Below are 23825 nucleotides of genomic sequence, written 5' to 3' on the forward strand. Positions count from 1 at the left end.
CTTTTATAATAGACAAAAAAAAGCATAGATATTCCTTATTTCTGTCTGAGATGATTATTTTTGTGCCACTTTGTACTTCACAGCCATTTTGTTACGCACAGAACATCATCAATCTCCCTTCAAAGCTCTGTAATTCAAAAAGTGAGTAACATATAAAACCCCGTATAAAAATATGGTATGTGATTTGTTTGAAAATTGTTTAATGTTCAGAAAGTGAGGTATTGTACAGAGTGATTTGAAATGATTGACGCCCAAACGCATGACAAAACGAAACCGACAATAGACAGGCTATGACTCAGTCAAATAAAAATATACAACTCTGATGACGACAAAAGCTTGCGAATTGATTTCTGCCGAAAACTGGCTAAATAAACATGTTTTCGCATTCACAGACAAAAACTCTCTTGTAGAGGATAATCGAGGTTTAACTATCATTTCCAAAATTAGCCCAGTGCGGATAGTATCAGATAATCACAGACTCATTTATTTTTGGCTTCAGAAATTTTACTCTTTCTTGTTACCGAAGGATTAAAATTTTTTAAACATCTCGAAATCTCTAATTCTTTGGTCTATTTTGGCTGTAGTCTTGCGTTTCAGGAGTGAATTTTCGACCATTTCTCTAAAGTTTAGTAAAAGAAAAAATTACTTTGTTCCCTTTATTAAAATGATATTCTTAATTGGATTTTGAGATTTCCAGAAGATAAAAAAAAGTAACTTTACTCAAACGAAATAAATTGATCACTTTTTATCGAAAATGGTATATTTGTTTTGTACCTTTTTTTATCTCTCTGTATTCAGAAGATGTTTTTTGTATGATTTATTTTCGAAATGTAAACAAAAAACTGTTTAAAATAATATACGTTGGCATTTGTTTTATAAGCAGAGAAAATTTTTCGAGAACTTTAACACATAGATGCCAACATAATTTTGATTTTAGGTCAAGGTTACAGTATATAATATAATATTAAGTTGTGATTTATTGCTATTTAAATGAAAAAAATGTAATCGAATAAAATTTCATACTGTTTCGTTTTTTCGCAATATGAACTACAATTTTAGGCTTTGAGTGACAAACGTTTATTGTAAGGTAGTTGTCAGAAAATTCTAAATTTTTTGTAGGAATACTTATTAAGGATAGGTATTATAATATAACTATCATCAAAATTTGAAATTGATTAATCGTCTCTAAATCGAGATAAACTTAATTTAAGTTCAGATCAATAACAAGGAGTACATTGGAGAGGTTGTGTTTTTAGGTTTTCTAAGATTAAGGGAAAAGTAGACCGTAAAAAAATTCAATAATGGTGTCCCAATTTTTAACACAAGGGCTAAAAATTTCAAAAACCAGTCAACTTATCTGTAGTCGACACACTCAATTCGTAGTTAATTACCACAATACTCCGGGTCTACAAAATTTTCGGTCTTATTTTTTCGTGTCTATTTTGTCCGATTACCGTTTTTTAATGCTATAGAAAAAAATTAACTGTCAGATATTTTCAAAAAATTTTTCACTGTTCTGTAATGTATTTGTTCTGGTTTAAAGAAAGAAAAAAAAATTAAGAACCTATTAATTGTTAAGATATAAAAAGAAACAGCTATAGTAGTCTTGTAAGCAACTAGTGTGTGTGAAACACAGTCATAGACGAAAATGATGGGTCATGTCTCTACAAACTCATCTACTCTTACCGCACATATAATCCAAAACTTTTGGACAATATTGTAGTACAGCAACTACCTTAAATAAATATTGAATACTTTTTTTACAAAAATGGAAATACCAGTCTATGATTTCCAAATAATAGTCGAATAAATTATAAGTCAACTGCGAAGAAGTAATACTGGAAAATAAGCTTTCATTTTCAAAATTTTACATTTGCCGAGAATCACCCACTTTGATACTTGCTATTCTATTATTTTGGGATTAAACTCCGTTTAATGCTTATTTTTATCTAAATACCTGCTTTTGATTAAAATGCTGTACCTTTGATTCTACCAAAAATTTCAATACAACGTGATACGAAAGACAAAGTGAAATGAGCTTTTATATAAAAATTTCACAGAAAAATAATTTTAATTCAACAACTTTTATCTATAACTTTTCATTAAAATGATAATAGACAAGTACTTCTGATAAAAAACTAATAGAATGTGAATCACTCATATTTAATAACAAAAGCTATTATTTCAAAAATGAAATAATTTATTGTGGTTAAAAATATACGAGGAAGTAAAATAATTTGTAAATTTTGTAAATACGTCACCAGGTTACTCATACACACGCAGTTTAATAATTACCTAAATATATAATTTCTTTTTAAGTATTATTGATTATTTTATACAAATAATATTTTTTTATACTATACTAGAGTTCACTAATAAAAAAAATATACCTCTAAGTAGTTTCTATTACATATTAAACAGAGTGGTTTACATAAAAGGTTGCATGTAAATCTGTAAATAGATATCTGAGATCGGAAAATATGAAAATCGAACATGGGCGTGCGCAACAAGTCTTTGTCACTTTACCTGCTCGCGCTTAAAAACTTTTAAGAATGTAGGCAAAAATGAATATGACACACTTTTGGAAAATCAACTCGTCTTTTAATCCGTTTGTACCTGGCAACTGCATAGATGTATTAAGTTGCCTATTTATTAAATCTTTAAGTCAACTTTTACATGGACCGTTTCATTTAATTAACAATTTAGTGTTTATTAACATAAGAAACGCATTCCACTAGACTTCACCAGGTTTCAAAACAAATGGCTGATAAGAATATACCATTTGTTTGATTCAGTCTCGAATAGTGCCATCCCAAAAGTGTGAGAGAATAACAAACATATGTATACATTAAGCAATGTGTATAAGAAAGAGATACTATTATAGGTATGTTTTCTTTGTTCTCCAAAGTCAATACAGACACACAGAATAGAAGTGAACACATGCAAGAAAACATACCTATAATAATATCTCTTTCTTATACACATTGTTTAATGTATACATATATATGCAACACTTGTGAGATGCACTATGCGAAAGTTTGAATCAAACGCACGGTATATTTTTTATATAGTCGCATAAACGAAGAACTGAAGTTCAAAAATTTGAACAGTAAGTCGAATTTGAATGCGGTTTTCTGCATTCGATTCGTTAAAACGTCAGGAAATTTTGTGACCTAAATTGATTTTTAAGAAATAAAAAATATGTAATTTGCATAAATAATATGAATTATTGCATTTTAAATTGACCGTAAATATACTAAATTCACAATTCGGTTCAGAGTGTAGGTTTTTGGGATCGCTGAACCCGAATAGCGTGGTAGACTTGATCTTCAAGGTACCTTATGCCCAGGATGAACGGTATTCCCGTAGTCTCTTGGAGTTTTGGGTAAATTCGTTATATAACCAGTCTAAACTCGTTACTCGGGGGAGTTTGGGGTCGTTGAGCACGAATATCGCGGCAGAAGTGGTCTCCGAAGTACACCCCAGGCACGAGGTACCTGGTGTCCGGTTTTGTCGCGATATTCGTGTTCAGTGACCCCAAAAACCCTCGAGTAACAGGTTTGGAATCCTGATGTTACGAATCGAATGTAGAAAACCGAATTCAAATCTGTTTTACTGTTCGAATTTTTCGAACTTTTCATACTTTGACTGTTTTTAGTGTTTCGTTTCCGCGACTTATATCATATCTAGTACTATAAGAATGTGATACAATATAAACTTGACAGTTAAGTTAATTGTCACTATTGTTACAAGAATTCTTTAAATCCTTCACATACATTCAGTATCACTCTGTATTTTAAAATGTAAACAAAACAATAATATGTATAATACATATAAGAGGCAGGCTAATTATAATTAAATATGTTATAATTACTAATAAACTAAATATAATGACCTTGTAAATGTTTTAACAAGTTACACATGTAATAGGGTAATATATGTTTACATAACATGTTTAAAATATATTAAATGTTTTTACGTAATTTATAAATTTTTATTTAATATTATTATTACTACGAGACAGCGCGGAAAGGGGTTGGTTTTTTAAATTAAGTTGGTGCAGCTGAATAAAGTATCATGCATATACAGCAGACATTGGCGAGTTATTTTAAATCGAAGTCACCATTGTTATAACTTTATTGTGTGTCATAAACTTTATTGTATGTCCCTTTATCCAAGATCGCATTGTTCATAGAGCAGCAAGCGAGACGGGTATACGAATCTTCTACCTATCTCAGTTGCTCTAATTTTAATGAGATAGGCAGAAAAAAAAAATTGTTTCTTTGTCTTACTCGTATTTTAAGTGAGGAGTTCGAGGGACTTCTCTGGGTCACCTTTGCCCATGCCTGATATACAGTCAAATCTGGTTAAGAGAGAGTTGAAGGGACCGTGAATTTTTTTCGCTTATAGAGGTTTCTCATTAATTCGTTTCTAGCTTATAGAGGTTTCCCATTATCTAGTTTCTAGGTTATAGAAGTACATCAGAGGTCTGTCTCACTTAGAGAGGTCTATTAATAATATTCAAAATATTTAGTTATAAAGATAGTTAAGCAGTATTTATTGTCCTACATAGCAAATGTTAAATTGTCGCTTATAGAGGTACAGGCTAAAGAGACTCTCAGTTATAAAGGTCAGGGTAGGAAAACCGACTGTCACTCAAACAGGTTTTTGTTTCTAACTTATAGAGGTTTTTGAGAGGTCAAAGTCTGGGACTTGAGAAATATTCTCACTTATAGAGTTTTCTCGCTTACCCAGTTCTCTCTTAATCAGGTTTGACTGTATTAGCTAAGAAAATGGCTTTCTGTGAAACTTTTTCTAACCCACAATAAATGTTCTTTCGATAATTCTGATCTCAAGCTCTCACGGCCACAAAAATTCGTAACGAGTAGTTTTCGAGCTACGTGTGATCAAAGCTACACATCAGGTTTTTATAAAATTTTTCAAAGAACGTCAATTAAATATTCAATAAACCACTGATTCAAACTGAAAAAAGAAAATTACTTCAGCAAAAATAAAAATTTTTCCTTTTTCCTTGATCGATTGAAAGGTCACCCAGTAAAAACATAAAAAACCCATAGGAAAATCTTTTTATGTAATACAAATTTCTTTCCAATATTAAATTATCCTTGATTTAAAAAAAAAAAAAAAAAAAAAAAAAATTTCGCATTAAGGTCACAAATATCGAACACAAATTGTGTCCAGAATGACCTAGATTTACAAGAAAAAACCAAATAACAAAAAATCAACATTAAAGCAAAGACAAATCGTGTATCGAAAACTTTATTAAACATTCAATATAAATTTATATTGGGTTATTATATATTTATATAGTGAAACACGTCGGGTCGGGTCGCATCGTGTCGTCTGACGGTGACGATTTGCTCGTTGTAGTCTTCGAATATATATTATAATATCGAAACAATGATCTTCACTTCTTGAGATAAAACTTGATTACGATTATGTAACAATATAACAATATACACAAGAATTAACTTTCAACATTTCATTTTGATTACCGCTTTCCCAGAATAATTTATAATATTCTTTTCTTGTAGCTATCTTCAAACTAAACTGATTTTTTTTGGAACGTTCTCTAAGAATATTCTCCATTAAATTACCTTTCAAACTAAAGAATAAATCAAAATCAGTTTATCGGTTTTGGAGCTACAATACCCCAGACAAACACCCACACATATAGAGGTCAAACTTATAATTTCCTTCTTTTTGCGTCGGGGGTTAAAAAATAAATAATTGACCTTCATTTATGAATTTTCTATTCGTTGTATGCGTAGTCATGGTAAAGACAATAAAATCGATGCCAGCGCTTCCAGTGAAAAATTTTGGCGTTAATGTTATAGAAATGTCAAATTAAAATTATTGTAAAACACGAATTAATTAAACTTAATGCATTAAAAATTGTGAAAATAAGAAATCAAATTGCACAAATTTTTTCAAATGTAAATTATCATAATTATTTATTTAAATTTGTGAGACAATAATATTAAATTTTCAATGTAAGTCTTAAATGCAATCCATACAATTATATATGCATCCATACAATTCTATAATTAAAGTAGTGTATCGTTACCATGGAAACGAAACTCACGCACGGAGCGAATAGAGTAGTTAGGACAGAACTAAAAAAATTCAGTTCATTTGACTATTCGATTAATATTTTCTTGAATTGCTAGAAATCGTTTTTAGAATTCACTCATCGTAAACGATTTTATTTCTGTAAATGTACATTTAGTCATCAAATAAATGCGATTTTTGTCAAAACTCTGACCTAAAATGTGAATGGTGTCTTCTCAAAATCGCAGAAAAAAATTCGCGGTTTTTGACAAATTTTGTTAACTACTTTGAAAAAATCATCGGCCTAATTTGTTTCCAAAATTGACAAATCAAAACAAAATATATGGAGTAATTAAGACCTAAAAATTATAAAATCGCGTTTATTGGACGTTTGGTTTATTTTCATCATCCTTACCGCTCAAAGTCTTTTGTGAAGCCCTCCCATATTTCGACAATTTCTCTTTTAGACGTTAAATGAACTAGACTTTTGTGTTTTTTGGGGTCTTCACCATACGTATTACAAAAACAGCAACAACAACAGTTTTTGGCCTACATGATATCTTTTTCAGCGTACCAATAAAATCTCAACAATTACAACCCAAAAATGATAAAACGGCATTCTATTTTTAAACAGAATTTTTTCAACAAAAATAGGATTCCGTTTTTTCTTGGAACTCTAAATAGACTGATATTAAATTTGGATACGAATTCTTAACAGTTAAACTCGGAGTCACTTGGAGACATATATTTTTGTATGTATTACTTTTTGTCCTATTTTGTATAATACAACAAAACACTATTTATTAACGATAGATTTATAGAAGGATAGTTAATGTAATTACATATATTGTAACAAGGTTATAACAATTGATTCTTGTAAATATCTATTAGATATTTATCGATATTCAAACACCGATATTTTTAATGTTGAGCAATACTAGATTAGATTAACAAATAATACATCTATCATTTAAAAGCCAACAAGAATAACAAAGAAAATATATTAATACTAGCATGATACCCGTCCGCTTCACTGGTCTTAAAGTAAAAACCTCCACATCTTTTATAACCTCCACATCTCTTGATTTCCCTTATGCACTTTTATAACAATCGAAGGAATTGTTTTACACAGCTAAAATATTTGCATAATTTTCAATTTTTTAATATGATTTTGTTTTATAATAATTAAAGAATGTAGTTGTTTTAAAATTTTTACTCCCGAAAACGTGGCCACCTCTCTCGCATGAATTTATAGTGAAAACTTATTTGTACAAAATGAATTAATACGTATATTTTTTAAACTTTGCATTTCGGGTTTTGAATTTATTTTACAAGAAGCATTATATTGTTATTTTCGCTCCAATAAACAAGTAAAAATATACATAATACAACGAGATAACATGGGTGGGTATATTGAGACTATCATTGACCTATCTATGAGCTCTTCTGTATCTGTTCTAGAATACAGTAAGATAGTTTTTTAATTTATCTAACTTCACTGAAGGAGCTTGTGTAATATGTTTTTTGAGTAAATATTTGCGTGATTCTTTAGACCCTTTGGAATATAGCCTGGTTGGTAAATTTAGATTTCAATGAAATCATTTCTTTTCAGATTATTGATTAATAAAGATACATTCCTAACATACTGCTTGTGAGAATAATAATGAGAATTATCTTTTGTAAATATTATAGACCATATGAAATTAAAAAAAATCAAATCCAATAACACAGCATTTAGGCAAACGTTAATCTGTATTTGTCTATAAAATTATTTACATGGGCTTTCCATATAAAAAAATTTATCTTCACTTCTACCCCCTAGGGATTACATAGATTGTTTTACACAGCTAAAATATTTGCACACTTTTCAATTTTGTTAAGTGTAAAATATTCATAATTCATTGAGTATTTCAGAAAAGATGAATTATTTTACATTTACTATTTTAAATTTTTACAGAGATCTTTATGGTTCAAAATGATAATCGCAGATGGAGTAGTAAAATGTAAGAATAAAATTAATTTTTTTTTTAAATATAACTTTATAATTTATAGCTAATGTGTTATTCTGACGTGTGAGCTAAATTCTTGCACAGTTTCATTCAAAGTTATAATATACTAGGAGTGATACCCACCCGCTTTGCTGGGTTTAAAAGTAAGGATGGATAAAAATTGCTCTCGCTTATCCCCTTTCTATAATGGTAACACTAGAAATAATGGTAAGGATTGTTTTACACAGGTAAAATATATGTATGGGTTTCTATTTTTTTAAATGTATAATAGTAATTATTCATTGAGTATATCAGAGAAGATGGCCGTGAAATATTTTATATTGACTATTTTTACAGAAATTTGTAATTTATAAGTATGTCAAATGACTACTTTTACAGAAATCTGTAATTTATGGTAATGTCAAATGTCAAATTAAATTGAATTTTTTTTTTAATATATCTTTATAAATTATAGTTCATGTGTTATTCTGATATATCAGCTATATTGCTATACAGTTTTATTAAAAACCATTCGCTAGTTTAAGCGTGAAAGCGTAACAAACAGACAAACAAACAAACATGCTTACTTTCGCATTTATAATATATAGAGATAGGGATATAAGATTGATGATGGATTTTTTTAATTGAAGTTTTACAGTAGAATATGACACAAGCTGACTATATAATTTTCCAAATTTATGATTTATGAAATGAATGAATATAAGTACTATCTCTAATATATGATAATATTCACAACAATAGAATGTTATGATTCATAATATATGATAATAATTTATATTTGGAGTACTTATCATTAAACAATAAATAAATTATCGTAAAAGTAATTAGTCGAATCATTAATCTAGTACGTAGATACATACATGCATAGATACGAACATATAAATTTAGGAATATCGTAAATAGTATTGTTGTATATACTTACTATAATAATGTAGACAGCTTAACGATCAAAACATGTATAATTAATTACGATACGATAGATACGATTAGAATTCTTTTACGAAGCACGTACTACATGTTTTGGTAAATGTTAACGAATAATTCGATTTATTCGATTTCAACTGAATAATAATGTCATCAATAATATAAAATATTTTTGTATTTTTAACCTTGTTTACAAAAAAAATTGTATATTTGATCTTAGAAATCCAAATATTCACTGAATCCAAACATTTCGCGGCGTCGTGTAACAAATTTAATTTTTGTTGAAACCGTCATGCATCATTGACGAAAATTTTTTTTAGTATCCATCGGTTAATTATTTTTGAAAATAAAGTTTTACCCATGATACTCGTTGACATTGTAACTTTCTTAGTACAAGATCCGAATTAGGGTCGACCTTCACCCATCTGTTTAGCGAATGAAAGTTATTTTTTATGAAATGTAAAATATTAACAAATATTCCTGTAACGGGTTGCCTAAAAAAATATGGTCAAGACTATTTTTAATATAAATATCAAAACTTGGAAAGCTTGTAAACATTATTTTTGACCAATATTTTGTGACCAATCATATGCCACCGTATTTGTAACAAAATTATCTTTATTTAGATATGCGAGTCAATGAATTAACAGATGCACGTAATTACTATTTTCAACTTGTATAGAGAATGAAAAGATCGACAATTCAGTCGCTGCATATTTCTTATGGCTTTTACTATTGTTTTATGACCAAAATTCGTTAGATATGCAAGTAAGAGAAAAATTTCAAAAAATTTTACGCTTGATATTTTTACTAAAAGTAGTCTTGACCACATTTCTTTAGGCAACCCATTACAGGGATATTTGTTAACATTTTATGCTTCATAAAAAATAACATTCATTCGGTAAGCAGATGGGTGAAGGTCGACCCTAATTCGGATCTTAGACTATCTATAGGTCCAATTATTAAATTCCCATCCACCAAGTTTCATCAAATTTCAAAACAAAATTTTTTTTTGCGTTTTTTTCAATTTTTTCAAAGGAGTACCCCTTATTTTTTTTTGCGTTTTTCTCGTTTTTTTTAAAGGGTATCCCTTAAAAAAATTGAAAAATGAAAATTTTTTTTTATCTCCAATTTTGATAAAACTCAGTATATAAGGTAATTTTGACCCAAAAAGTACAAAAATCGGGTGCATTTGATGACTGGTCGAATAGTTTATGAGATTCGGTCTAAAATCGACCCATATATCGCGATGTCTCAGAAACTCTGCATCCAATCATTAAATTAATCTGATTTTTATACTTTTTGAATCAAAATTACCCCATCCACCGAGTTTCATCAAATTCCAAAACAAATTTTGTTTTTGCGTTTTTCTCGATTTTTTACCCCTTAAAAAATGGCAAAAAAAATTTTTTTATCTCCATTTTCGATACAACTCAGTATATAAGGCAAAGATTTGACCAGTCTGGTATTTCAAGCTTGATCCAACGCTCAAAAGCAAGGCTTGAATCAACAATATTAGCTCGATGCAATAATTTCTTAATTATAACGACAATTCTAAAGTAAAAATTAAGTTAGGAAACACGTGAATAAACAATAATAAAATTTTTGATACAAATAAAAACCACATAAGACACAAAAAATTTTTGATAAAAAAGTATGTGATGATAATTTAATGTATAGAATAAATAATTCTGAATCAATAAATAAGGCACATGATAAAAGTAAATATTGAAATAATTGGAATAAAAACAAAAAATTTATTTTTTGTTTACGTGTTTTTTAACAATACAACTTAATTAAAGTATTATTTAAAAACAAAAAGCAATTATACAGGATGCACAAGAACGAACTTTAAAACTAAACTAGATTTTAAAAAAGCGAGCTGAAAGTGTAATTTGCAAAATAACAAATATGATATAGAAGTTTCACGCACGATGACAATTTGTCCTGTTTAGAGCCGGGTGTAATATTTGACAGCCAGAAAATTTGGGATTTTGTTACCCAAGTTGTTACTAAGAACTTTTCCATCTATAAAAATTTAAGGCAGTGACTTTCTTTTAAAGGAATTGGGAAAATTTTAAATTGTGCGGTATGCTTAAAATTAATATTCAATGAAGATAACAAAATACACTTATTCATAATTATTATGTAAAAAATTATTACAGTAAATGCGCCCTTTCCATTCTATGAAATTGTAACAATGCGAATAATTTTAATATAGGACAAAATAAATAAATTTTACTAACAATATTATAATCAAATGCCAATTACGTAAGATAAGGTGACTTAAACGCAAATTTACCACCAAAAAATTGCATTTTCAGCATGTTGCACAGTAAAAATTTTAATTTTTAAAATGTCTACAATAATTCTGCAGTTCAGGCCCCATTAAAGAGAAGTCAGCTTTTTAAATTATCGACTGTTCTCTGAAATAGCAATACCAACACAGGCCGTAGTTCTGTCGTAAGAATTTTTACATAATTTTATAATTGGGAATTCCAAAGGTCTTTACAATAATTGACAAATGGAAAGAAGTTTAATAAAGCATGCATTCTACAAAAATGTTTTTTTTAAACAATTTACTTGGAAATCCATAAAACTCAATAATACTTACATAATGTTTAGTTGTCATGAAGGTTTATCACTACCAATAGAAAATTCCTAACCAACACAACATTTGAAAAAGTGTTTACAGTCTAGACTTGCTAATAAGAAATGTAACATTCGAATGATGAAATTGTGAATAAAAATTGTTTTGAAAATTTTATCCCTATGTATTATAAATGTGAAAGTAAGGATGTTTGTTTGTTTGTTATGCTTTCACGCAAAAACTAGCGAATGGTTTTAAGATATAGATATTATAAACAAAAATTTTAAAAATTAAATTTAATCTGACATTTACTATTTTAAATTTTTACACAAATCTTAAATTTATGGTTTAAAATGATAATCACAGATGGAGCAGAATGATCATCATTTTAAAAGGTTAATTATAGATTTCTGTAAAAATTTTAAACAGTAAATGTCAAACAATTCATGGCCACCTTTTCTGAAATACTCAATGAATTATGACTATTTTACAATTTAAAAAATTGAAATCTTTTAGTTGCGTAAAACAATCCCTTCAAGTGGTATGGAAGAGAGACAAGTGAGATCAAGAAAGGTGGAGGCTATAAAGCGGTGGTTTTTCCTTTTAAGCTCAGTGAAGCGGGCGGGTATCAAGCTAGTTAATTTATATTTTACACTTTGGAGTTTGTGGTCATTTACAGTATTGTAATGTTTAGAACGCAAAATAGAATTTTAAAACAATAATGTTTATGTTGAAAAGCAAGTTAAGATAACAACAACTTCATCAACAACTAACAAAGTTAATTGTTGGAATATAAGGTGTTCCAAAATGAATTTCGTTCAAGGACATATTTTGTACTGTCCACTAAACCACTAAAATAGATGAATCCATTACATTAATAATCGAGTTACACCTTGTCAAAGCAAAATTGACACTTTACTTTAATCTGCTGTATCTTCTGAAAGAATTATTGCTGTGTAAGAAAAAAAAAAGTTAAAAGGAATTTTCTTCACAAAATTTCGTGAGGAGTTCATAGTTTCTATTTGGGACGATGATTTAGGGACACTTCGTATAGTAACGTTCTACTCGTCGTAGATTCGATATAATAAACACTTTTACGTTAATTCTTTGAAAACTTTGCTATACTTTAATGTTTAATGCAAAAGTACATTAGTTATTTAACACAAAATCAATTTACAATCTTAATTTCCAATAATTATTTCAACCCATATACTTAACAATAATTCAATAACTAATGTTCACACTGCACTGTTGTTTCAACCATCCTCAATGCCTGTCCGTAGATATCGACTGACATGTTATTTTCAACCTCCGAACCAAAAAGAGGGGTTATACGTTTGACCTCTATGTGAGTCTGTCTGTCTGTGGCATCGTAGCTTCTAAAAGTATAACCCGATTTTGATTTTTTTTTGTATGAAAGGTAATTTAATGGAGAGCGTTTTTAGCTATGTTTCAAGTGCGATTTTAGGGTTCCGCCCGTATCCGAAACAATCAGTTTGGAGAGAGCTACAAGGGAAAAAGCGCATTTGTCGGGGATTTTTTTAATTTTGTAAATTTACGGTACTCGTAACTACACTTTTGCATATAAGCTGTTTTCATGGAAACCATTTACTATTTTTCAGGTTCATTACAATATTAATTACTCTTATTCGTTGTGTGCGTAGTCATGGTAGGGATAATAAAATCGATGCCAGCGCTTTAAGTGAAAAATTTTTGAGATAAAGGGGGCTGTTATGACTAATTTGCAATTCTTTACATGTTAATGATATAGAAACTGTCAAATTAAAATGATTGAAAAACACTAATTAATTAAACTTAATGCATTAAAAATTGTGAAAATAAGAAATCAAATTGTACAAATATTATTTTTCAAATGTAAATTATCATAATTATTTATTTAAATTTGTGAAACAAGAATATTAAATTTTAAATGTAAGTTTTCAATGCAATTCACACAATTATATATGCATCCATACAATTCTATAATTAAAGTAGTGTATCGTTGTCATGGAAACGAAACTCACACACGAAGCGAATATTCTTAAAATACATGTTTTCCCCCTGACTCCAATTTAAATGGAAACATCTTTTTGGGAAACGTGTCCTTACCATTTAACAATCTTTTTGTATAAACCAAAACAGATCTTTTAAATTCAGAAAGTGTTTAAATCAGGCATGGGCGAGTTATTTTAAGTCGAAGTCACCAATGTTATAACTTTATTGTGTGTCTCGTTATCCAAGCCCGCATTGCTCATAGAGAAAGAAGCGAGACGGGTATATACGACTCTTCTACCTATCTCAGTTTCTCTAATAGTAATAAAATAGGTAGAAAAAAAATGTTGTCTCTCTGCCTTACTCGTATTATTATTTGACACTGGTTAGGTTATCGCTGTCTAGCTCGTTATTTAGTTACAGAAGTCTGAGGGACTTCTCTGAGTCACATTTGCCCATGCCTAGTTTAAATACAAAACCAGGTCTTTTTAATAAAATGTGTAATTAAACTGTTCTTAATAAAATACCCAAAGTTGTTATTTTAATGAAAAAGGTTTTTATTATGAAACTCATATATACATACACATTCTTGTGGTTTTTCTCCATTCATATTCGAGGTTATTATCTCGAATTTATTATAAGTGTAGAAAATATTTTTTTTGATTGACATTTCGTGTGTGTTATTATATATATATATAAGTAAACCTTTTAAATTTGCGATGATGAAAATTGTATAGATTTTCATAACATTTCATTTATAATCAGATCGTCTGCAATTTTAATTAAAGTGTAGACAGTGTGCTCATTAAATTTAACCAACTTTTCATGCTTGAGAAAGAAAATCTAATTTTCAAAGATATATATTGTGTATTATACAGACGTATCTTATTTCATGATTCAAATCACACAATGGTCTCAAAAATGATTCCGCCATTGTCTTGATCCCTGCCATTGAATTTTTATACCATGTATATATGAAATATACATAGTATATTAAGTTTAGTCCCAAGTTTGTAACGCTTAAAAATAATGATGCTAGGAAAAAAATTTTGTCATAGGTGTTCATAAAATCACCTAATTAGTCCATTTCCGGTTGTCCGTCCATCCGTCCGTCCGTCCGTCTGACACGATAACTCAAAAACGAAAAAAGATATCGAGCTGAAATTTTTACAGCGTACTCAGGACGTAAAAAGTGAGGTCAAGTTCGTAAATGAGCATCATAGGTCAATGGGGTCTTGGGTCCGTAGGACCCATCTTGTAAACCGTTAGAGATAGAACAAAAGTTTAAATGTTCCTTATAAAAAAATAAACAACTTTTGTTTGAAACATTTTTTCGTAAACATCACTGTTTACCCGTGAGGGCGCCAATTAGGCGGAAATTTTATAATATGTACTATACTTGATTATCAGTTATGTATACTCAATGTCACAAAAAATGCTCGTTTTAAAACATTCTAAGTGTTACTATTATAACATAACATATGATGAGTGCGCTTAGAATGTTTTAACTGTGGCACTTTTTTTGACAGTGAGTGTATGTGTCACATGTTTGTATGTGTTATGTGATAAAGAAATCAACACTAGTCAGTACTATGCATAGTATTTCAACAATTAACTCAGTCAATTGTTTGTTTTCACTTGTTTTCATTTAAACTGTCAACCTTACATTTTAAGATTTTCTGTGTACGCCAACTTGTATACAAAAGTGTTTAGCCTGAAGAATGAGTTGATACTCAGATGCTGATGCAACTTACATAAATTGTAAGAATTCTTTAAAACGATTACTTCGGAAAATGATGAGTTAAAGATACTTTTATTAAACACAAAAATTGGATCTGGTTATCGTTTATACCAACAATTAAGAATATAAATCTGAAACAAAATTGATTAACACCGGCGTCTTAATTTTTGAAATATTTTAGGACATTTCCTGTCACTGATTTTCTTTTAACGGGTTTTTCAAACTGAAATTAAATATATTCACAACACATTTAGATCGACAATAGTTACGCCACTGTAGAGTTCAAACTCATTTTTGGGGCTAAATACCGGTTTATTAAAGATTTATTAGGAGTGATACTAGTGACAGGTATAATTTTCCAAATAAAATTCCAAAATAACAGCATATTAAGTAGGAATGTTCTCTTTAATAAGGTGTGATACCACAAAAAACTTACTCCAGAAGAAAAATTATTTTGATTACGCTCAAATACGAAATACACGATTTTTAAATTATGTGATAATTTTAACTCTATACAAACAATAGACTGATATATCGATCCACAATTTTCGTTAGGCGCCCAACAAACTACATAAAAATGGAACTTTGTGAAGAGGAGAGAACCAGGTCGGTTAACACAACTAATGCCAGTTTATCCAGTATGGCTGTTATATACAGGATGGGCCATTTTAGTCTATACAACTAAATATATCGTTTTGTAGTAATTAATCAATCAAAGATTAACTTTAAAAAGTTGTAGATTGAACCTAGTTCTTCGAGTTTCTTTAATAGCCAAAATCCTAAACGGTAAGAGATAGAATAACATTTTAAATTAGTAAGTTGATCCTCATAAAAAAAACTAACAATTTTTTTTATAGAAACGTTAGCTTTCGGAGGAAGTACGACTTAAAAATACTTCATTATTGCATTTAATCGAAAGAAAACACGCTAACTACGGAAAAATGGGCTAAATGCTTTAGCCAAAAGTTATTAAGGCAATAGAGAACATTCGCCTGTGTCCATGACTTTGACCTACAATTATCAATCAACTTTTTAAGAGTATTTTCTTTCGATTAAATGCAATAATGACATATTTTGAAGTCGCATTTCCTCCAAAAGTCAAGGTTTTCCGAAAAAATGTTTTAAACCAAAATTTGTTACTTTCTTTTATGAGGATCAACTTTCTAATTAAAAGTGTTATTCTATCTCTTGCCGTTAAGGATTTAAATTGGCTATGAAAGAAACTCGAAGAACTAATTCCAATCTGATGTCAGAATTTAATATCAATCATCAAACTCTGCAACTTTTTTTAAAGTTATTTTTTGATTGGTTAACAACAAAACGATATTTAGGTGTATAGATTAAAATGTCCCACCCTGTATAATGTTCCATTATTTTATGGATTTTTTAAGTCTGTAAATTGATTACATTCCATAAAAGTAAATGATTTCAATGACAAAGTCATGCTCATAAAATTTATCCCGATAAATAAGTTTTTTCTGAAGTTTTTTGAATGTGATTGATACTTCTAGGCGGATTTATATTTGACATAAGTGCCATTCGTTTTTAACTAATTGGTAACAAAGTATTTACAACGATTTTTCCGTTAAAATATTAAACTTATAAATCAGATTCTTGTAAACCAATTTAAAAAATTTAATTATGAAATTATGCGGTTTAATAAAAAAAAGAAACCACTCAAACGGGTAATGGTAAAACTTTAATCTGCATTATAAGTGACCATGGATAAAAAATTTCTATTTATAAAACTAAGGTGAAGAAATAAATAAATAAATATTTCTACATCAAATCTAACAGTATTATAATTTATAAAAATAATATTTTTCAAAAAATCTTTATACAAATAACAGGCCATTTTGAGATAAAAAATATGTTTTTTCAGTTCTGTCATTATTTATAAAATAATGTTATCAAAACTTAAACTGTAGATATTTCTTATCATTAAATGTTTACACATTTTTGAAGAAGAAAATATTTTTGTAACATATGGCATAAGAAAAATACGGAAAAACCTGAAAAGATTTCTCTCATCTTAGAAATGTCAAAGTGAGAGATCTCTTTGTCATTGAAGGAACGTACGACACATGTTTATGTGACGACATAAACTAATTTGGAAAACGTCAATAATGGATTAGAAAATGATGTTTTTTGGGTGTTTTTTAACTAGATTGTATAAATGACATACCTTTGGCTTGTAAAACCACTTTCTTAACGACTCCATTGTCATATCTAGTATTTAGGACACATGTAGTGCACAATAAAATAATCACATTTATTCTCATAACACCATACAAAGCAACAAAAAACTTAAATATTTAAACACTATGTTTGTTCATTTTTATTAAATTCACATGTTTGTAATTTTTTTGAGACAAAAACTGATCAAAAACACATAAAACATCGTACTCAATTCTCCTACAACGAAAATGAGTCATGTCGGCTTCATAATATGAGTTTGTAATGAATACTGCTACAAACTGAACAAACATGGCACTTGACTGGCGAGAATATTCATCATAACAGACGTTTATTGTTTACGTTTTTATTTTATTTGTTTCTTTCTAGATGATTCATAATTAATTGATATTTTGGGATTAATTATAAATAGATGTAGTCAGATTTGGCTATTAATAAACTTAATTAAATTATTTTTATATTTCTAATAATTTGAAAAAACATTAAGTGCAGTCTCTGGTGGTATGATTTGGAAGCTTCGTTAGTCACAAATAAATATCAATTTTAAGGCAAAAATCCTAGACTTCAATGAAACAAACGATTTTATATCGCTTTTCAAGAAAATTTACAACATTTTCGTTGACTTTTTTTAATTAATTTTCAAAATATGGAAGCCAGAGCTAAATACTTATATAGAAATGTCAACAGATGGAAGAATCATTACACACGGTGTTTAACAAATAACTTAGCTATTCTTGCAATCATGGTAGATAGCAGCACTAAAAACATGAAGTTTATCACACTTTTGCCTCTATGTACATATTTTATACGTGAGGAAGTGTGTTGAGTCATGTACTAAGACCTTTTATAATGTTTGAGTAATTATTAATCTTATAGTTTTCTTAATTTTACCTCTTGGTTTGTTTCGTTGCTTTGTGTCACCAGATCTTTGGTTTATTTGAAAAAAATTAAATATCTAGTTCATTGCATCCCTCATATAATATTGATACCTCAGAACGAATTATAAACTAATTATTCCAAATATTATCAAAAACCCCTTGAAAAAATCGAGAAAATCGCAAAATGTTTATTTGTTTCGGAATTTGATAAAACTTGGTATACAGTAATTTGGACCCTATAAATTAAAAAATCGGATTCATTCAACGATTGTGGGAACAGCTTTTGAAACGTCATCCTAAAAGCCTTTACGAATAGCTTTTATCTTGAAGCGATTTTGAAAATATTTACGAAAAAGTCATCTTATCGTCAAATGAGCTGAATGTTCATAATTTTGGATTCTAATTACCGGTACGTGGTATTTACATTACGTGAACGTAGAAAAAGATAGTTTGTTAAACTGTAAAGACACTACTTTTATACGCAAAAAGAACAAAAGGGATGCACTATTTACACTAAGTGTAAGTAGAAAAGAATAGGACCCCTAACACTGTCCTTTTCTACTTACACTCAATGTAGTACACCGAAGAAAACAGCACTGACTTATAGAAAATGAATGGCTGCACAGTCTATGAACATTATACATTACTTTATGTATACAGAGGTCACGGAGGTTATCAAATTTTTAGTTACGAATTTTATAATTTCATAGAGGGCACTTAAAAACGAACATTCTGGGAAGAAATGAATATTTTAATCTTTAACGCCTTTTCAAAAGTTTAAGATTATAGAAAATTGATATCATATCAAAAATTTAAAATTGAACTATATATGTGCGATTTCATTGATTGTGTATTATATCTCTAGTGGTCGTGATGCGAATTTTATTTTTATTTAATGTTCTTATTCAAGCTGTTTTCCATAAATCGCTAGATGGCACTTAAGTCATCAAATATAACTAACAATCAACGAGATTTCTAACAATAAGCAACAATAAATATTTCTATTATTATTTCTAAGGTAGAAAAATAGTAAAAACTTCACAAAATTTTTACGCTAAATATTGTTAAAACGTAAATGGTTAATATTACGAATCATTACAAGTAGTCAAATGATATTACTGGATTTTTGGGCTCTAATTATACTTAATCCTATAAAGAAAGGATTTCAATAAAGTAAATACTTAAATTGCGATGAAACTTTCCCTCGACAAGTTTAAATCAAAAAGGATTCGGTAGAGAGAAAGTTTCACAAAACAAGTATAAAATTAAAAAAACATTTAGGACTTAAATATAGTAGACTAGTTAAAATCAGGTTATTAACATTATTCAGGTCATAGTTAATAATAATGAAAATAGTTTTTTACATCAATTTAATTGTTATAAATTTTCCTATGTAATTTTTAAGCTGGGCGTTTCTAGTGGGCAAGGCATAGGGAGCGTTTGTTCCAAGATCAGTAAATTGAATTTCCTATCACATTGCGGATACAGTGATTTGCCTGCTGACGATTTTTGCATTCATTTGAATTTGACAATCAGCTGATTTATTCATATGACGGGCTGCTTACTCTAGCTGCTAGCGCAGAACACAAGAAGGATAGATAATACAAAAATGATCGAAAACAAAACCGTGGAAAAGTACGCCCATAGATAAAATAAAGATTACATCTCAATTACTTACTGCGATACATTATATAAGCTGATACAGTTGATAATATATGCACCTAGGCATGATAAAGGTTTGAAACTTGGATTTGTTATACTTGTTAGCATTTCTAACTAAAAGATGACACCACTTATCAATTATGATTTCACGGTGAGTCTACGACTACGATCATAGAATAATATCACCTATCGGAGTCTACGACGTAGACAAACAATACGATTTCACAGTAAGTCTACGACATAGACAAACCCTACGATTTCACAGTAAGTCTACGATATAGACAAAAAGGGGTAAATAATGGGTATTGTCTATGGTCTACGATCTTATTTAGGCAAAGAGTTCTCTATAGTCTAAGCATTTAGGTATAGAGAAAGTATATTTTTTATTAATGATTTGAGAGAGAAATGTAAAATGGTCTCATTTTTGAGAATAAAACATTCAGAACTCAATTTACTAATCACAACTTGCAGTTTCGTGGTAAGAAAGACCCTAGTTTTAATGCCTCTACTTTCTTATGATCTCTATGCTCTACTTAAGAAAAATGGGCACTCTTGGTTAAATTCTCTTTGATTTCATTTTGAAAACAATTTGTATAAAAAACACGGCAACCGTTTAAAAAAATATAATATTGATCGAATTACCATTATATTGATAGGACCAATTTACAAACAGTTGTTTATGCAAACGTCAATGTTTCAATATAAATAAAATTCAATTAAAACCTGAAACAAATTTTAATATAAATTTACAACGAGTAAATTAAACGAAAAATTCATGAAAAACTAACAAAAATATAACTAAACTGAAACCTACAAATCGAAATCCATAACAATCAATTTCATGAAATGTCACAAAATTATTTTTATAATCGAAATGGATATTATGACAAATCGTCATATCGTCCCGACATCGACAATTTCTGTTTAGATAATTATCCAGCAAGAATGACCTCATCATCTACTGCATGTGGAGCAGCAAGTGATCTTAGTTATCGACGTGACCTAGTACGTTTACGGCAGAAATTGGAGGAACGCCACAATAGAATAATGCAAGAAAAGGCAGCATTTCAAATGTTTAACGAATTCAAAGAGAATTTTTTTAAGACTTACGGAGATGCTTCAATTTCCACATCTACCTCGATACCAGTACAATCACAACAGCCACAATTGTTAAATTTACAAACTTTCCCTGAAAAGGAATCGTATGGAATCAGTTCTGCTTATAGTAGTAACGTAAATTTGACAAGTCCGGTATTATCAACACCTACGGTTTTAGCACCTCCTGTTTATTACCCACCATTACAAAATGTACCAAGACAGATTCCAACGATCCCAACAACTTCGATATCGGAAGAATGTGGTTATGATACAACAACTGCAAGTATTGTTAAATATATTGAACATATTCATAATTTGGAAAGTGAGAAAGAAGTTTTTGAGACTGTTGTTAAAGCGTTAATTGAATATCAGAAGCGTAAAACGGCTAAAACAAATGCATCGAATATCAAATTAATTCCGGAAGAAATATCGTCTACTAAACCATCAAAAAATCAAGATTTGGAAAGTTTTAAGGAAGAATATTTAAAGAAATTAGATGATGTTAAAAGTGTGGCTCAAGATATTAAAGAGAGTGTTGCAGATTTTCGACAACAATTGTTATGCCAAAAGCAACAACAACATAACGAAATGGGTGATAAAGAAGTTTTGACGCCCGTAAGAGATTGTAATCCGATTGATAACGATGGTGATGTCGTTACCGAATCAAAAATGACCAATAATTCAAGTAAGTCATACAATTCGAAAGGAGGTACGGTATTGAATAATATCGATTATACGTTATATGAAAATGGAATGAATGGGGTAACAAATAGCACTCCGATTACTTATGGAGGATGTCGAAAAAAAGATGAGAAAATATCAAAATCAGAATCGGAAAGAATTCCAGCTTCTAACTTTAATGATAACGATGTAAAAGCAACAATAACAAATGAAAAATGCGAAACATGCCATGGTTATCTTATGCAAAAAAAGTTTCACGACAATCTGAAACATTTCGATGATACAACCAATGAAACTGTACATTTTTCATCTGCTGAGCGTCAGGTAAAAAAGCAAAGAATATTACATGATACTAAAAATTTGATGAAAACACACAAACATTGATTGAAAACACACAAACATTGATTATAGTTTGCAGAACAAACGCCAGAGTGCAAATGTATAAAAGATGAAAATGCGCATGAACAAAATGGTGACAAAATTAATCAAATTGACGATGATGAAAATATAGTAACGAAAGAGAGTCAAACAATACTTTATCCATTGATGGTGAAATCAAAATCGGATCAATGTATGAAACATTGGGAACCTGAAAAACTAAGGATTGTGGAACATTCGAAACATCAAAAACAGTCTGTGTGTTGTCTCCATAAGATTTCCTCAACGAATCAAGTTAGTCATCAATGTGCCTCTAAACAATATTCAACATCGAAATGTTACTTCGAAGAATCGAAAGTAGTTAAATGTGTTGTTCAACAACATAATACAACGATTACATCAGATGATGTCATAGAGACAACTGAAGATCCAATTGATGCAGATACAATTGTATCATATTTTGTGAAACGAGTTAAAGATTTAAAAGATCAATGTCGAAGATATCGTTCTATGAAAGATGTTTTACAAAAACGCGTAGAGGAATATTCGGGAATTTATACTAAAGAAAATAGTTTAGTTTGTTGAGTCTTTTTCGGGTCTTTTGTTTTCTTAAAAAAAAAATTTTTTTTATACATTTTTGCTTGTCATATGTTGTCATTTAATATTTTTTGAAGTAAAAGGTTTTAATTGAATGATAAAATCTTCGTTTATGATCACTTTTTTTTCTTGCAGGTTGGAAATTAAAAAGTAGTTTGTTCAAACTTTGATGGGTTTTAGGCCAAAGCTCAAAATTTGAGACGTCAACTATGACGAATTCAAAAAATGTATTTTGTTTAGATAAAGATTTTCGTTTTCCTCTATTATGTTTTTGTAAACATTTGTATTAATCAAATTATTAATAAAATTGTATTTGCGAATTAAAAACTGATGACCCCAAGTACCTCTGTTAAAGTTCCTTGACGACAGCAAAATCCACATGCTGCGCTTGTACCAGCTATCCAGCCGCCATTACATACATCTTGTCGCTAGCCCTCTACTATAAAATGGTGACCTCCTAAGGGATTGCGTATCCCACTTTCAGTGTTCCTCGTCTAGACAAACAGACATAACGAATCAATAGTATCTAATACATACAAAAATGTCAGGGAATGCAGGATTTGAGTGGTGGAAAGTTCAAAAATTTACGACTTCGAGTAAATTTTGTCTAATTCGTGATGATTCTTTCTATCGGATTATATAAGTTCTATTAGAACCTACTTCGTAATATATATTTTTAGACCTACTTCTTATTCTACCCCGGTGGAAAAAATATTTGAAGAAAGAATAAGTCTTAAAAACTCTTAAAAATTTTTAGAAATTCTGAAAAGTCTTAGGAACTTGAGACTTTCTGAGTTTCTAAGACTTTTTAAGAGTTTTTAAGACTTATCTTTCTTCAAACATTTCTTCTCCAAGGGTGGTGTTAATATTTTTTTGAATGGCTTGGTCCATCGAATTCTTACTTTAAGGTGTTTCGATACCAAAACGGAAGTGTTACAAAAACTGAAATTTTGTATGTCAATTAATGAGTATTTGGTACGCCTCCTGAATAAATAAGTAAAATTCAA

General features: G+C 29.3%; 2 protein-coding genes across 2 annotated transcripts in view; one reads left to right on the forward strand and one right to left on the reverse strand.

Moving 5' to 3' along the window:
* LOC123304251 (lateral signaling target protein 2 homolog) overlaps nt 1-17651 on the reverse strand; it is a 68976-nt gene extending 51325 nt beyond the window's left edge. The window contains exon 1 of the mRNA XM_044886344.1: nt 17514-17651. Coding sequence (XP_044742279.1) covers nt 17514-17555 — 42 coding nt within the window. The 5' untranslated portion in view covers nt 17556-17651. The remainder of the gene's footprint in view (nt 1-17513) is intronic.
* Nucleotides 17652-20763: 3112 nt separating this feature from the next.
* On the forward strand, nt 20764-22811 carry LOC123305081. Its single transcript, XM_044886693.1, has 2 exons — nt 20764-22167; nt 22255-22811. The coding sequence occupies exons 1-2, from the start codon at nt 20911-20913 to the stop codon at nt 22804-22806; spliced, it is 1809 nt and encodes a 602-aa protein (XP_044742628.1). The 5' UTR covers nt 20764-20910; the 3' UTR covers nt 22807-22811.
* The last annotated feature ends 1014 nt before the right edge of the window (nt 22812-23825 follow it).

The sequence above is a fragment of the Chrysoperla carnea genome, chromosome 1, assembly GCF_905475395.1.
Source record: "Chrysoperla carnea chromosome 1, inChrCarn1.1, whole genome shotgun sequence".
In the NCBI taxonomy this organism is placed as follows: Eukaryota; Metazoa; Arthropoda; class Insecta; order Neuroptera; family Chrysopidae; genus Chrysoperla; species Chrysoperla carnea.

What these genes read in the sequence shown, in the direction of transcription:
- LOC123305081 (XM_044886693.1), top strand. Translation starts at nt 20,911, where the DNA reads ATGTCACAAAATTATTTTTATAATCGAAATGGATATTATGACAAATCG. An exon ending in TTTCATCTGCTGAGCGTCAG is followed by an intron (nt 22,168 to 22,254) that starts GTAAAAAAGCAA and finishes CATTGATTATAG; the next exon opens with TTTGCAGAACAAACGCCAGA.